Raw genomic sequence first — 15,801 nt, 5'->3', positions numbered from 1 at the left:
GTTTTTTTCATTTATTTCGGTTCAGAGGTTTGATTATGATTTTGTTTTAATTTTAGACTGGTTTCGGTAGTGGTGTGAAGGTTTCTGGAAATTCTTATGAATTTTATGATAATTCGGAGGTTTTTAATGTATTTTGCTGATTTTCGGGCTAATTTTTGCGTTCTCTTGACGATTATTTTGTTTTACTGGTTCAAATGGGTATTGAAGAAACCCCTTCTACTTGAGCAATTTTATGATAACAATTGGTTACAGTTTTGTGGGTGAGAATCATTTTTCTGTTGAGAAATATGACAAAAAATAGCGAAATTTGGAACTATTTTTCTTAATTTTTTGCAGTTTTTCGTTTTTTTTCTGTTTTTTGGTAAGTTTCTTTGCCTATTATGACTTGCCTATTGTTTTGCGAGCATCTGGATACCCTTTTGGCTGAAAGGAATTTTTCTTTGGATTTATATGTTTTTGAAATATTAAAAAATTTAGTAACTTTTTCCAGTTTTTCAGTGAAAGTTGTTTTTAAGAGCTATTTTTTTCATAATTTTAGCCTAAAGTATTTTTCTCAATATTTTCGCATAAGTGGTTTTTGTAAGTACTAGTTGTTTTGATGAAGTTATTTTGTCAGAGATAGTTTCTTCGGGATCTCAATTTATAACAAAATTTGATCAGATTTTTTATCATATTTTAACAGATTTGATTTTATTGTTTTTACTTTTTTGTTTCATGACTTTGTTTCAAGATAATCGTAAATTAGTGAAGGCACGTTTTGTTTGATGAGTAGTTGGATGGCGTTTAAATGGATTTTCACTTCGAGTCGTTTCCGGAATTCTTCCGGCTATGTTTTTTTTTAAGATCTGTTCACACATTTTCATGATTTTTGAAGTCAAATTGGAGTAGTGACTTTGGTTACGCCGAAGCAGGAAATGGAGCGAAAAAGCGAGTGGTTGTGCGGTGTGAATTTTTTTTCGCTCTAATTTTAAAGTAGAGTGAGAAAACGGTGTTTGAACAAAAATTCGGTTTCTCGGTAGTGGTTTTTTGTTCACATGCGGCAATTTCACTCTGATTTTTACTGTTTTTTCGATTTTTTGGATCGGCTCTTTTTCTAAATGGTTTTCCCAATCCATTCACAGCTCATTCTAGGCCTAATTTTTTTGTTTGATTTAAATTTTAATTTCTCGCTAGTGGTTTTTTTGTTCACATGCGGCATTTTGACATTGATTTTCTGTTTTTTTCTTTTTATCTGATTTTTTTAAAATGGTTTTCTCAATTCACTAATAGTCCATTCTAGGTCTAGTTTTTCTGTTTAGTCAATGAAAATTGTTTGAATTGTACGGCAGGACTTGTCCTGCTATGTTTTTTACTTCGTCGAATAAAAAAATGTTTCGCTTTACCTCATTTTGCCGCTTTTTCAACATTTTGCGTGATATCTTTTTGACTTCTCTAAGCTAGTTTCTCTCTTCTCTCATTCTGCTAAAAGTGATTTTGAACATCGGGTGCTCAGCAAAGCAATTCAAAATGAAAAGAGTCAGTATAAAAATTGAAGTCAGAAATAGAAACAGGATAAACCCATAAAGCCCAATTTATGATGCCCGCTATTTGAACGTCGTTCCTATAAGTCTTAGTTACCATCTCTAATGCTTATTGGTATTGATAGTAGCCCCTGTAGCTTCTTTCTAAGAAACAGAACTACGTTATGTTCAACTAAGAAATGCCATCAAAATAAATCGGACTTAAAAAATGTTTTTGTACAAAAATCTTTTTTTTTCAGTTTCTTCTATTCTTTCAATCCCAATCATGCTTATTGGAATCAACGGCGGCTATTTTTGGCAATCTGCCGGGTATGTTTTCAAATTTACTTGTTTTCAGAGTTATCGGTACCAGTTTATCTTACACTGCAGTAGATACAAAGAACGGCTCTCAGATTCCCATAACTTATCCTATCTTTCTGCAGTTTTGCGCCAAATCTGCTTAAAAGTCTGCTTTTTACAAATATCGCAAAATGCACGGGCATGGGGAGACAATTGTTTCTCTTATCGGAGTGGTATTTTGAAAACACTTATCGTAGCAAAACAATTAGGGGATCATTATACTCAAGAACACAGAAAAGTAACAATTTTTGCAGATTTCCAATGTCTATCAAAAGACCTCGGAGCGAATATTTTGGGGGCCATCATATTGCTATAAATATTAAAAAGCAAAAATTAATATTTGCAGGCTGTCCCTGCTTATCGGAGCAATTTAAAACTTGACAAAAAAATTTGTAAAACTTTCAAATCTTTTGTCGTTTTTCTATTAACTGTTTAATAGCCGCCCTCATCTTCTCAGCCGGCTATTATTGCGCTCGTATTTTTTTTTACTTCGTCCAACTTTTTTTCGCTTTACCATTTTGCCGCTTTTTCGACATTTTGCGTGAAATCTTTTTGACTTCTCTAGGCTAGTTTCTCTCTTCTCTCATTCTGCTAAAAGTGAATTTGAACATCAGTTGCTAAGCAAAGCAATTCAAAATGAACAGAGTCGGTATAAAAAATTGAAGTCAGAAATAGAAACGGGATAAACCCATAAAGCCCAATTTTAGATGCCCGCTATTTGAACGTCGTTCCTATAAGTCTTAGTTACCACCTCTAATGCTTATTGGTGTTGATAGTAGCCCCTGTAGCCTCTCTCTAAGAAAGAGAAGTATGTTCAACTACGAAATGCCATCAAAATAAATCGGACTTGAAAAATATTTTTGTACAACAATCTTTTTTTTCAATATATTCTATTCGTTCAATCCCAATCATGCATATTGGAATCAACGGCGGCTATTTTCCGGCACCGGCAATCTGCCGGGTATGTTTATTGTTTTATTAGAAAATTGCAATTATTTAACACTAATTATAGCGACCAATTTTTAGTTCACTGTGAATTCGTAATAGCTGATGAATATGTGACGTGCACATCGTCATTGTTAAAAATAACTATCCACTGTTTCTGAGATGAGTAAAGTGATTATTAATAGCCCCCCATCATCTTCTCAGCCGGCTATTTTAGCGCTCCTATTTTTTTTACATCGTCGAACTTTTTTTCGCTTTACCCATTTTGCCGCTTTTTCGACATTTTGCGTGAAATCTTTTTGACTTCTCTAGGCTAGTTTCACTCTTCTGTCATTCTGCTCAAAGTCCTTTTAAACAACAGCTGCTCAGCAAAGCAATTAAAAATGAAGAAAAGGGATAAACCCATAAAGCCCATTTTTAGATGCCCGGTACTTTTAACTTTGTTCTCATAAGTTTTAGTTACTATCTATAATGCCTATTGGTATTAATACTAGACCCTGTATCCTCTCACTGAGACAGAAGTATGTTCAATTACGAAATGACATCAAAATTAATCGCACTTAAAAATGTTTTTATACAAAAATCAATTTTCGTTGATTTGTTCTTTTCTTTCAATCCCAATAGAGTTATAGGAATCAACGGCGGCTGTTATTCGGCAATCTGCCGGTTATGTTTTGCTCTTGAACGAAGTTCATGGCAATTATTGTAAATGTGTTGATCTTTTTTTATGCAAATTTTTTTCTTGACCATTTTGCGATTTTCTTCTGGGACATTCTTTGACTTCTCAAGTGACTTTTTCACGCTTTCGTTCTTCATTTTTGAGTGATCTCTATTGCGCTCTTTCCGAAGTAAAGCTTGTTTCTAATATAAAGTCAGTTGCACATAGCAAAAACAAGGGACTGATAGCCGAGTTGTCAGTGCATCTGGTTGTGGAGCGCGAGGTCAGTGGTTTGAATCCCGCCGGGGTCAAATTTTTTTCCACCCGCCTGTCGATCGAGAGCAATTCTTCCGATATTAGTAGGTTTATATTTTAAATTTTTTTAACAATTTTTTTAACTGCGATACCGATAGCTGAGTTGAGCTACTATTGGCCTTCTCCTGGTTTTTTCTTAATCAGATTTTTTCAAGCAATATGACATCATGTTACTTCAAATTAACTTTTGTTCATTCGTGCATGCAGTTTTTTTTACCTAATTGCTTGCTTGTCGTTTTTCACACTAATTGGACCAACTTTTTTCTGCGTTCGTGTCAATATTTTTGGTCACATCTCACTCTCGAAATGAATTTTCCTCGTCTCTCGACGTAAATTGATTTTTGAGGTTTTTAATTCGAGTGGTTGAGGTCATTTAGGATGTCTCAATCTAATGGAAGATGATATGAGCTAAACTGAGCAGAACTATTTCAAATCAGATAAACATCACAACAACTGGTAAAAAACGAATTTATTTAGTTTTTAGACTGCATTGTTTTCAAAGGTATTTTGAGGCTAAAGGTCTATGAAGCTATTGCAGCTATTTTCTCTAAATATTCCAGCTATTTTATTTGCTTTCTCACGGCTGAAAGTAGATTGTTATGTTACTCTGTCTCCTTCAATTTTACTCCTATGTTTTATGAGAGCAATTCTTCCGACATTAGTCGGTTTATGTTATAAATTTTTTTAACAATGTTTTTTAACTGCGATACCGATAGCTGAGTTGAGCTACTATTGGCCTTCTCCTGGTTTTTTCCTAATCGGATTTTTTCAAGCAATATGACATCATGTTACTTCAAATTAGCTTTTGTTCATTCGTGCATGCAGTTTTTTTTACTTAATTGCTTGCTTGTCGTTTTTCACACTAACTGGACCAATTTTTTTCTGCGTTCGTGTAAATAATTTTTGTTCACATCTCACTCCAATATGAATTTTCCTCGTCTCTCGGCGTAAATTGATTTTTGAGGTTTTTAATTCGAGTGGTTGAGGTCATTTCAGGATGTCTCAATCTAATGGAAGATGATATGAGCGTAACTGTGCAGGACTATTTCAAATCAGATAGACATCACAACAAATGGTAAAAAACGAATTTATTCATTTTTTCAGATTGCATTGTTTTCAATGGTATTTTGAGGCTAAAGGTCTATGAAGCTATTGCAGCTATTTTCTCTAAATTTTCCAGCTATTTTATTTGTTTTCTCACGGCTGAAAGTAGGTTGTTATGTTACTCTGTTTCCTTCAATTTTACTCTTATGTTTTATGTCGAGTCAATTTTTCGAGAACTGAAAACTTGTGGAGTCATTGAGTTTTTATTCAAAAAGACATTTTTGGCTGTGGAAATTTGCAACAAAGCATTAGATTTTGACTTTTATTTTATCCGACGCTAAAATTATTTTGATCTTAGAGATTTTAATATTTGATCTCCAGTTTGTATGTGTTCCAGTTTCGAAAATTCAAAGTTGCGATATAAATTGTTGTTTTTCCGAGGCCTACCATTTTTAATGTGTTTTCTGTAAGTCAGAGGTTAAAACTTTTTGTGTCAAGCCATTAACGAGCCCTTTCTTTATTTAGCTTTCATTTTTAGTTCATCATTGATGTTTTGTGCTAGTGATTTTTGTCATATGAGATGATCTGGATCTGGTATAAATCTGCTAATGTACTAACCGAAATTGCGTTTGCCAGTTGCTCAATTAGGTACTCGCGAGGCATCAATTTTAACTTAATATCTATCGATAGTTCAATAAATCCAAGAATAAAACCATGTTCCTTTAGTGTTACAACACATGTAGGTTGGTGTAACATTCGGGTTTGCTGAAGCTCCAGTTAATCATTCAAAATGCGTTGCGTTATTTTTGGGGAGGGAAATAATCATTTTTTGTACCTAATTTGAGGTGCTTTTTTGTTTTTTCATTTTGTCGACCTATTGAACTCGCGTGAGCTTTGTGTATTATATGCATTTGCTGCGAGATAGAAGTGTATAATGATGGTATAAAAATGTATTTAGAACGTTTCAGCGATGTACAAAATAAAACGCCGCGCTTTTTTAATAGCACGGTATTGTGTGTGTATGCGGTATGTTTTTTCCTAGTTAAGCCTTCGCTGTGTGGTTTAAGCTGCGCTTTCTGTTCAGAGACTTCTTTTTAAATACAATGTACACGTCGCTGTTGTTATTTGTAGTAAATTTAATATTTGAAGACGGCCGCTGAGAATTTAAACTACTGAAAACAATCATTCTGGTCTAGTTGGCCTTATAAAATTTACTTTTATTGATTCATCTTATCTGTTTTTGGGCAACAAAACATCACCGAACAAGTTAGTTTTATTTTTTAAGTTTGATAACGTGTTTTCGAAAATTTGAAGACTAACTGGAATATATTTTGACAGGATGGCAATGGATTGTTGCTCGGCATTACAGATCAAACTGTAATAGGATATATTGAGTAGCCAGAAGATATATATTAGTTTGTGGTCTGGTAGATCTGGTCTGAGCTCTCGTCTAGTCTCGAACGATCAGATTTGATATGAATCGCACTTATAGCTCCAGTAGCATCGATATAGAAGAATGGTATCTATAATTGTGAAGCAATTGACGCTATTTGTTTCTTTAGATATAGATCTTTCCAATAATTTCTGGTTGTTCTGGAGGCTGCTGTTCCTTGTTTTGTTTTCAAATACAAGAAGTGATTAAGAGCCGTCTTATTTTTCAATCAGATCTTGGTTATGACCTTACGATGACGTCATTGTACGTAAATCACGTTACATTTTTCAATCAAATTGGAGTCACTTTAATTCGAATTTGTGGGCAAAATCTATTTTGCTACCTGACATACGAATTTGTACTGCGTAAATTGTTAGGATGTTAAATTGGAATTGGTGTTTTAACGAGAGAACCATCAACCATTATAATGACTTTTAGCGTAGCTAATGTCAAAGTTTTTTCTCATAACCTCTGCTTCAATATGTTCTTCAGGATTAAAAATTTTAAAATGTTTTAACTGAATTTTTATACGTATGAAGTGATTTTTCTTTCCTTTGACTGATATCTATCTTTTTAACAACTCTTACTTTTCATCCAGCTGATGTATGGACAATTCTGTACTTTGCAGGCAAGTGAAGCAAACTCCGACCTCGTCACTTGAAGTTGCCAAGTCTCTCAAATCCAAACTATCCGCTTCCGCCTCCACCCCGGCATCTGTCGCTGCGGTAGAGAGCAAACAGAAAGAGGAGGATAGCAGCTCCTCAGACCAACAGCAACAGCAGCAGAAGTCTACACCTGCTGTGGTGAAGACTATCAGGAAGCCCAAAGCTAAAAGGGTATTGAATCAACAAGAGAGTCCGGTGAAGAAAAGCGAGAAAGACATCAGCCAAGAGGTACGTCAGGGAGCGAAAAGGAGGGGGTTTCTTTTTTTAAAAAAAATACAATGTAAAATTGAAGAAGAGGCTAGTGGAACCGGCTGATGCCGAGCAGTACACCTTTTTGAATGACATCATTGACTGAATGACATTATTTGTTGAATGACCAAGAGCGAGAGAAGACCCGGCTGATTAACTGCAATAAGTAAGGTGTACTTCTTCCAGATGGTTATGATAAATGATTAAGTTATTTTAATGATAATACGACAATCATAGCTCCAAGTATGGAAAATTGGTTAGTATAATGAAGCGGAATTTGTTAAACTTTGTTTAGAATCAGGAGAATAATCAAGAGGCAGTGAACGGCAGTGTGTCCACAAGTGAGATCTCTGCTATTACCAATCATTTGGACCATCTAACTGCAGAGGTCATCAACTCTTCAGTGAAGCAGGTAATTAGTTGACCTGTCTTTAATTTTCTCGTTTTTGCTCAAATCGTAAAATTACGAAGGTTACCATCAGCTGCACTTGAATTGTGTGGTGTTATCGCTAGGCCAGTCTTAGGTGATAATAAGATTTGGTTTACCATTGAGTCAATTGGCGCAAGTTCAGTGAAAAATAGACTATTAGGTCGACATTTTACTTTTGACTGTTAATTAAATGTGTGTCAAGATGTTGAATGTGTTCTGATGTATAAATATGAAGCCAAGGTAATACCAATGTTGTATATATATACCAGCTCTCAAAAAGGACTAAAGCTAAATAAGGCAGACTACAGTAGAGGTTGTTCCGTATTGTTTAGACCAGTGCTGCGAGTGCATTTGGTGCTAAAGCTGACTTGCCCGTGGATGTGAAAGAAGACTTTTTCAAGGTAACAATTACTTCACTATTCTTGATTGGTCACCATAGTTATGCAGTGACGCAGATTGAACCATGTGATGAGTTGTTGTGTTGTAGGAATTCGAATGTCTTCGTGATGAGAACACTCAAATGAAGGAGGAATTGTCAAAGTACACAGAGGAGGCAGCAGTGACCACGTAAGCATTACACTCTGCAAAAAAAGTTTAACTCCTTAGCAAGCAACGAAATATTCGATTTTTAGTGCAGCATGTCCGCTTTTTTAATCGGTTCGATTGGCTTACTTAAAATTTGCATCATAATTAATTGCTGTGACACGAAGTGTGTAGCAATTATATTAATCATGCTTGTCTTCATTATGCTTTTTTTTGTCTGACTTCTCAAAAAAGATAAATTATGTTAAAGACATTATAAATTAGGATAAAGACATTAAGTTGCTTTATCCTAGACGCCACCAAAAATTGTCCGTGGTTCATCCTTCGTTCGTTCAGCTACGTTTAAGTTAATCCAATTTTTAATGCGGTTATTGGAGCACGATCTACAAGTTCAAAAGCGGTTCTTGATATTTTTGCCGCACATCATTTAAGCGTGTTTATTGAAATTTGTTGCTATGGTTGTTTATTGACGCTAGTTTTAATCAATTTTTTAATAATTATGTTGCATGCTCACTTTTTAATAAATGGAGGAAATTATAAATCAACATCAGCGCAATGCATCTTAACAGTCCAGTGCTTTACAGAGCTTCATTATTTGAAGTTACAGAACCTATTTGAACATAAAATTAAGAACAAGGATTCTCGGTAATGTGCGATCGCGCTCATTCACAATTTTGGCATAATTGTCTACCAAATGAGGAACAGATAGAAAAACCCAAAAATTCAAGTATTTTTCAAAAGTTGGTGTATGAACGAAAAGATAGGCTCCAAAGCAAATAACTCAGTGGAGTAAAAAATGATGCATTAGATTGATGGGTTATGCCAATATTAAGAAAGCGAGTCAAGACGAACAGCAAAATCAAACTACAACAACAAACATTAATTGCATCAAAAACTTTGTCCGTTGTAAAAAACAAAACCTAATAACAAAGTCACAATAGCGTCAGAAAAAACTGAAACTAAATAAAATAACTTGTTATTCACCAAAAAAGATATCGGACCAAGCCATAATAAGGCTTGATAACAAATAGACAATAAAGAACAAAAACAGTAAAGTTGAAAAATTCGCTTATTACCAATGTTTCCATAGAAGGGAGTGAAGAACTGTCGCATTCAATATTTTATGCGTTTACGAAAAGAACAAGTAGACAATAAACAAAGAAACAAATCAATCAAAAGTTGCCAGAAAACGCTTTTGAAGCCGTAAAGCCATTCTTTGGCCCCCAAAATATGTTCAATTGCACCTTATTTGAACACCGATAATGTAATATGTGATCTCTCTTACTAAAATTAGGTATCAAGTTGACAAAAAAAGGCCAAATTAAGAATTTTTTTTAAATATTTTCAAAGTCATGAAAGCCATTAATTTTTTTTAAAAAAATTAAATACGTTCGTTTATTCTTCCAAAGGAAACCCTTGAGACCTGCAATTATCCAGAATATGTCTTACGTCTACGAAAAGAACCTCAAATATGACATAAATCAAAAAATTAGTTTACTTTTGTGAAAAACCCTTGTCGAAGCCAGTAAAGTCATAATGCATCCTTTAAAAACATTAGATTTTGTGACACCAATCCCCTTTTTACACCTTCCCTTGACACCATTGATGTCATATTTGGCCTGTAATTAACAAGACTAGGTAACAAACAGACAAAAGGAACAAAAATGCGACGGTAATGTCATTTTTTGGAAAACAATTGTTTTTAAAGTCGTGAAAGCCATCAGCTATCTACTGATATCAGAATGTCAGCTGATCTATTCATGCATGAAAATCCAATGAAGCCGGGTCATTGCACACGAAATTTTATACGACTAAGAAAAACAAAGTAAAAACGACAGTTAAAGACAAAATTAAAAAATTCAATTAAATTCTTCATTCTTCGAGAAAGAATTTTAATATTATCAATTGTGACTGATTTTGATAGCCAATAATAAGATATAAAATATCAATAACGTGATAATGTGACAAAACTAGAAAACATGAAAATTGTGCAAATACCTAAAAATTAAAAATGTGACATCTAGTAGTATCAAAGCCAGAAAACCATAACTTAAGGCGGAAAGCCACAATAGAGTATAAATTTTAAATCATTGGAATGAAAAAGCCTTCTTCCTTTGCTGACACTAAGCTACAAGTTGACAAAATTAAAAAAAAATAGTAAAAGTTCAATAAGCCAATATTTATTTAAAAATCAAATATTTTTAAAGTCAAAACGACCATAAGCTTCCAAGTAAAAAACTATATGCACTACTTTGGAGCTGCTTAGCAAGCCAATTGGACCGATCACTACAGAGATTTGATTTGAAATGTTCTGTTCTTTAATTAATATAAAAAAGATCTAATTTAAAGAAAACCGACTGATTTGAATCCGCTTTTTTTTGTTTTGTAAGAGTCCAAGATTGGTCCAAAGCTAGCCCTGCTACTGCTGTTCAACCATTAGGAACCTTTATTTTTTCGAATGCTTTTGATATAGATATATATAGAAATTGAAGTAGAAAAAGCCCCCTTTTGAGTCTACAAAGATTGTGATAGTGGTGCTTTGGTGTGTAATTTTGTAAATTTAATCAAAGTGCACTAAAGAAACTTGTTTCGTGCTGTTTTTGATGAAAAAGTCTGAATTTTGAAAAACTTAGCCAGAATTTTTGACAAAAAATTTAAATAAAAATAGTTGACAATATTTTTTTGTCTTTAAAAATAAAATCAACAACAATTTCCTAAAAAAAAACTTTAAGCAAAATTTACGATATTTTAGTCAAAATTCCGGAAAATGTGAAAATGAACGGAATTCACTCTGTTTTTGCAAAAGTTTAAACTTCATTAACTCCCTGTAAAAAACGAAAATCAGAAAAATCTTTTTAATTCCATATTCTACGTTGGACGAGTTTTCTAATGATACCAGTCTCAACTCTTTACAATGAATTTATCGATCGGCCAAAATTGTCTGAACAAAAAAACCCATTTGAGTATATAGTTCCTCCCCCCTCTAGAGGGGTCGAAACAATAAAATCCTGATCAGAACTCAATTCTCGTTGCTCTGAGCTTCTTGTGATTCTAAATCCAATGGTTTGAAACGGATCGCTGAAATTGCCAAAATTTATAGGTCTGTTTTTGGAGAAGATTTTTAGTGAGTGTTCATTTATATAGATGCTGGTTTCGATGATACAAACGCCTCTTATCTTGAAATTCAAATTTCCTATAATGAAATTTGAAGAAAAATTACATGAAATAGGAGTGTCTCAACATTTCTTGTTTTTTGTGATTCCAGGAATACTTGTGTGATTTGTTCGTCTTGTTAAAAAGAAATCACTCTTAACGTTGTAACATTGGTTGAGCTGTTGAAAGATGTTTAGGAGATAAAAAATTGACGGTGAGATAATTGAGTGTTCTTTGTAATTTCAGTGTGGTACTGCATGATCTGGAGGATGCCTTCTCACAACTATGTGTGATCAAAGACAAAGCCATGGGTGATCTACAGAAGGAGATTAACAGACTAAGCCAAGAGAACGAAGAGGTACTCTAGAGTTTAAGTTAATAGTTTTAACAAAACAAGGAAGAGCCCGGTAATTTGCCTTTGCATATAATGTTCCGATCCCGCTGATTCATGTTTGTGGATTTTTATCAAATGAAACAGAAATGGGGAAAGTTTCAAAACAATTTATGTTTGTACTTTGAAACTTGATGGGTTCTCAAATCAGGACTAGCTTGTATAGCAGTGAAGTTAATACGTGTGAGTTTTTAGATCACTAAGAGGGACATCCATTGAACTGCTCGATGCATTTGGTTGACAAAAATCAAGCGAAAGATTTTGTCAAGCTGAAAAAATATTTAATCTGTTAAACACCGGTTTCCAAACAACAAAAAATGAGATTCTGAATTCAAATTCTATCCAGTTTTCAAATTAAATCATCAAACGACAATGGTTTTGCAGTTATCAAAGCCAAGTACACCGTGTTCAAGTGTACATAACGTTTTTGCGAAAAAAGGAGACAAAATAGCACAAAGACATTTGATAAAACTCAAATACAAATTGCAAGTAATAGCATCAAAAGTTAATAGAACACGAAGCGCTATAAAGACATCCTGCACATCATTTAGAGTTGGAGAGCAGCTAATATTGTTTCCTGATTCGGCTAGGCGACACATTAGTAAAAATGATAGAGGGCACGGCATGTGAACAAAAACAAGATTCTTGAGTTCTCAATAGCCGAAGTGTTTTATAAGTAAAACTGAGACACAAGACGGCAGAAAACAACATATACGTGCAAAACTACAACTTTCTCACACACAAAAAAAAACAAAGTATTAAACTAGACAAACTTTTTAAAATAAACGCTCTGTTTTGGTTGACATTTGTCCCATTAGAAAGCAGATGGCACATTTAATCAATGACACTAAGATTCAAGTCGACAGAAAACAACAACAAGGGGCAAGGATTGGAAAATTATTTTAAATATTTTGAAAATCAGGAAAACAATTAGCAGTCTTCAAAATTGTAAACAATGAAACTTTTTATGCATAAAATCATTGCAGAAAACTGAACTTATGCTTCAATACAGAGCGAAATGCATCTCTCAGTAATGAGACTACAAAATTAGCAACAAATCGAGGCAGAACTCCAAATTACAGATACTTACAAAAATTCATGCTGTCAAAGCCATAAAAATCTTATGCCAATAATTGAAAACTTAAAACTTCCAAGACGTGATGAGACCTACAATGGCCACTTTATTGCTTCTTTGATATAAGTTGCCCAATTTATTGATTAAAAATGTCCACAGTTGACCAAAAATGATGCTAAAAAGGAACAAAAGTAACTTAAATCGATTTAAATCAGGAAATTAGCGACAGAACTGTAGTTTCAAATTGTTTTGCTACGCATTTGAGGCTCCACTAACAGTAATTCTACTCCAGAGAATTTTTTGAACAGGTTTTAGAGGTTTTGTGACAGTTCTGTTGAGAACCTCAGCAGTTTTAGCTAAAATAAATAATTTGGTTCTAGAAAGAGGATAAATTATCAGAATATCACCCAAAATTTAGCACAAAAAGTCAGACATAGAAGTATACCGACCCTTTGTCTACTTTACAATATGATATACATTACTTCATTAAGCATATATGAACTTGTTTTTAGCAAAATAAAACAAAATTTGAGCAGAAAAGTTTTGAAAAATTGGACGAAATAAGGGTCAATCATCCGATGTTACAAAAATTTTAAACCTAAACCTTAAAAACTCCTGAAAGAAGACCAAATTCAATGAAAATTCTAAAACATTGGTTTACGGTTGGCGAACGTGCTACTGATAGAACTACAACTGTCTAGTCTGAACAAAAAAACCATCTGACCATACAGTTCCCACCTCCACTAAGTAGGGTCTGAACAATAAATTTCGTGTATTCATGCTAGTAGAGAATCTAGTAATACTAGTGAGCAATTAATAAAGATAACATCTATGTTTGCTCAGTATCAAAGTTGTGTAAGTCATTATTATCAGTCTGTTAATTGTTTGAAAGCAGTCAGTTCAGTTGAGTTAAGTTTCAGAAGAATCTGAAAGTTTGAGTTCGCTGTTGCCATGATTCTGTTGCTTTCTTGATCTTCTGTTGCTAAAATACGAATAAAACGTTATAAAATGAAATTGTTTTGCCACATAACAGAAGGCTCAATAAAACGTTATAAAATGAAATTGTTTTGCCACATAACACCTCACTAGATTGTTCGAGATCTCTTTTAAGAAGGCTCACTCTTTAATTGCTTGACTCAAAACTTTATCATCAATAAATTATTTCGATCCAATTTTTTAGAACACCGGAAGAAGACAATTTTATGAACTTATGACAAATCTCATAGGCATGTTGGGGTTTTATCGTTTTGTGGAAAAGATGTACTTACCTCGTAAGATCTTTAGCGTTTCAAGATGCAGTCTCGTTGTGTACCTGCTCCATGAATCTCTGAAAACATAAGTTAAATTAGCGAACCAAAATAAAGAATCAATTTTGTTCATTGTCTTGATATTGTTGCTCTCTCACCTTTTCGATATGTCGACCTTTGGCATCACGGATTTCCAGGCGAGACTAAAACAGAAAGACAAGCACATTTTATTTGCGAAAGTTATCCAAAGTTAATTTAATAGTTGCATTCCTTGTTTGTCTGAAATTGCCTCATAGAAGCACCGAATTCCGTAAATTCTGAATTAGATGATTAAAAGTGAGCTAAAATTTGATTTCAATTAATGAAGTTAGAAGTAACTATTTGGATACTGTTGGTCTTTTTTACGCGATTTTTCGCTGCATTGATTTTTGTCTGAGCAATTGACATTTCGTCTTGAGAAATGGATGATCTGGTAAAACAATAGACTGTTAGGTCTCTGTTCGGTGCTCTTTGAGGTCGACCAGTCTAGTCTCAAAGTATATTCCACCAAAACCTCTGAAGAGGTTATAAATTCATGGTGTAAATTTTTGGCACCACCTCCCGAACATGGCTGTGTTAATGAAAATAGCCGTGCAACTTACCCCTTGCTCAATGTTTCTGTTACCGCTTGGTAGCCCTCGCACTGTCCTGTATGAGCTCTCGTGCTTGTAGTAAACTGGCCCTGAGACTGTTAGCTGTTCGGGTTCTTCCCAGTGAGAATCCTTTGCATGGCATGAGGGCCACTCCGAATCATCTACCTGATGTGGAGAAACCTTCTGCTTTGGTTCAGGTTCTTCCCATTTGATTTGACATGAAGATGTTGCTGCAAATATAGTAACACTTCAACGGTCGCGTAGCAAAAACTTATCGATAACTGAACAAGGTTCTTGTGATTATCTTGCTAATACGTCGAAGAACTCGCCTCTGTTGTGACAAGAAACGCCAAATCATTTTTTTTCTAAAATTTAGTTCAGGAGAGGATAGATTGTTTCCCGTGAAACTTAAAATTTTGATCTGTTCTAATCTAGATATCGATCCTATTTTTTGGTTTGTTCTATTTTTATGCTCTTTATTGCTCATCAAAGTGACGAGTTCACTGAGAAGCTGTTTTGAATGAAGCAATCAGCATCAGGATTTGATCTAGTTGGATAGATTAAACTATTTTTTGACTAAGAATATAGCTCGCTCACCTTTGCTGTTTTTCTCTTGCTCAACCTCTTTTTGTTTTTGCTCTTGTGTGCCTCCCATTTTTATAGCCGATGAAACGAGGTAAAGTTTGTTATGATGATGTGAGGATAAATTGATGTTTAAAAGCTTAAATAAATTGAAGCTCCTGGTTACTGTGATGTTGGATAAATAAGTTGGGTATTTATAGTTATAAAACCTTTTGTTCCCCGAGTATTTTTAGCCTTATTGTTTGCTCGATGTATTTTGAGGATTTCAGTGCAATTTTGCTTGTTTGTTCTTGTTAGTAGGGAAATGTTCGCTCGATATTGTGAATTCTTTACACAATTTTCTCAGGGAATTGAATATTATGATTTTCATGAATATCAAGAATCGTTATTTGCAAAATGAGATTCAGATTATGTTCATTCCCAGATTCAGGCGTCGACCCTAATTTTTTAGCCCAATGGCCAAGGATTCTCTTGATTTACCTCATAATCGGTCGCTCAAAAGTGACTATGTATTTTGAAATTTTTCAAAATGGCCAGAATGGGTTTTTGTATTTTTTGTTTTTTATATATACAGTCATAGC

At 34.0% G+C, this 15,801-nt stretch overlaps 2 protein-coding genes across 3 annotated transcripts in view; one reads left to right on the top strand and one right to left on the bottom strand.

Annotated features, from left to right (window-relative positions):
• The window catches only part of LOC142339298 (uncharacterized), a 49,718-nt gene that overhangs the window by 27,865 nt on the left and 6,052 nt on the right, over positions 1-15,801 (top strand). For both annotated transcript variants that reach the window (XM_075389235.1, XM_075389234.1), the window contains exons 10-14: positions 6,882-7,146; positions 7,463-7,579; positions 7,930-7,998; positions 8,085-8,164; positions 11,540-11,651. In XM_075389235.1, coding sequence (XP_075245350.1) covers positions 6,882-7,146; positions 7,463-7,579; positions 7,930-7,998; positions 8,085-8,164; positions 11,540-11,651 — 643 coding nt within the window. The remainder of the gene's footprint in view (positions 1-6,881; positions 7,147-7,462; positions 7,580-7,929; positions 7,999-8,084; positions 8,165-11,539; positions 11,652-15,801) is intronic.
• Positions 13,508-15,404, bottom strand: LOC142339930 (uncharacterized). Its single transcript, XM_075390293.1, has 5 exons — positions 15,236-15,404; positions 14,648-14,868; positions 14,165-14,209; positions 14,028-14,086; positions 13,508-13,741 (listed from the first exon to the last, which is right to left on the bottom strand). The coding sequence occupies exons 1-4, from the start codon at positions 15,291-15,293 to the stop codon at positions 14,048-14,050; spliced, it is 363 nt and encodes a 120-aa protein (XP_075246408.1). The 5' UTR covers positions 15,294-15,404; the 3' UTR covers positions 13,508-13,741; positions 14,028-14,047.

The sequence above is a fragment of the Convolutriloba macropyga genome, chromosome 5, assembly GCF_964194025.1.
Source record: "Convolutriloba macropyga chromosome 5, txConMacr16.3, whole genome shotgun sequence".
In the NCBI taxonomy this organism is placed as follows: Eukaryota; Metazoa; Xenacoelomorpha; order Acoela; family Convolutidae; genus Convolutriloba; species Convolutriloba macropyga.
This window is presented reverse-complemented; position numbering and strand designations above follow the sequence as displayed.

Coding starts and splice junctions, on each gene's coding strand:
- LOC142339930 (XM_075390293.1), bottom strand. CDS start 15,293: ATGGGAGGCACACAAGAGCAAAAACAAAAAGAGGTTGAGCAAGAGAAA. Junction 14,869..15,235: donor GCAAGAGAAAAACAGCAAAG/GTGAGCGAGCTA, acceptor CTATATTTGCAG/CAACATCTTCATGTCAAATC. Junction 14,087..14,164: donor AAGGTCGACATATCGAAAAG/GTGAGAGAGCAA, acceptor TTATGTTTTCAG/AGATTCATGGAGCAGGTACA.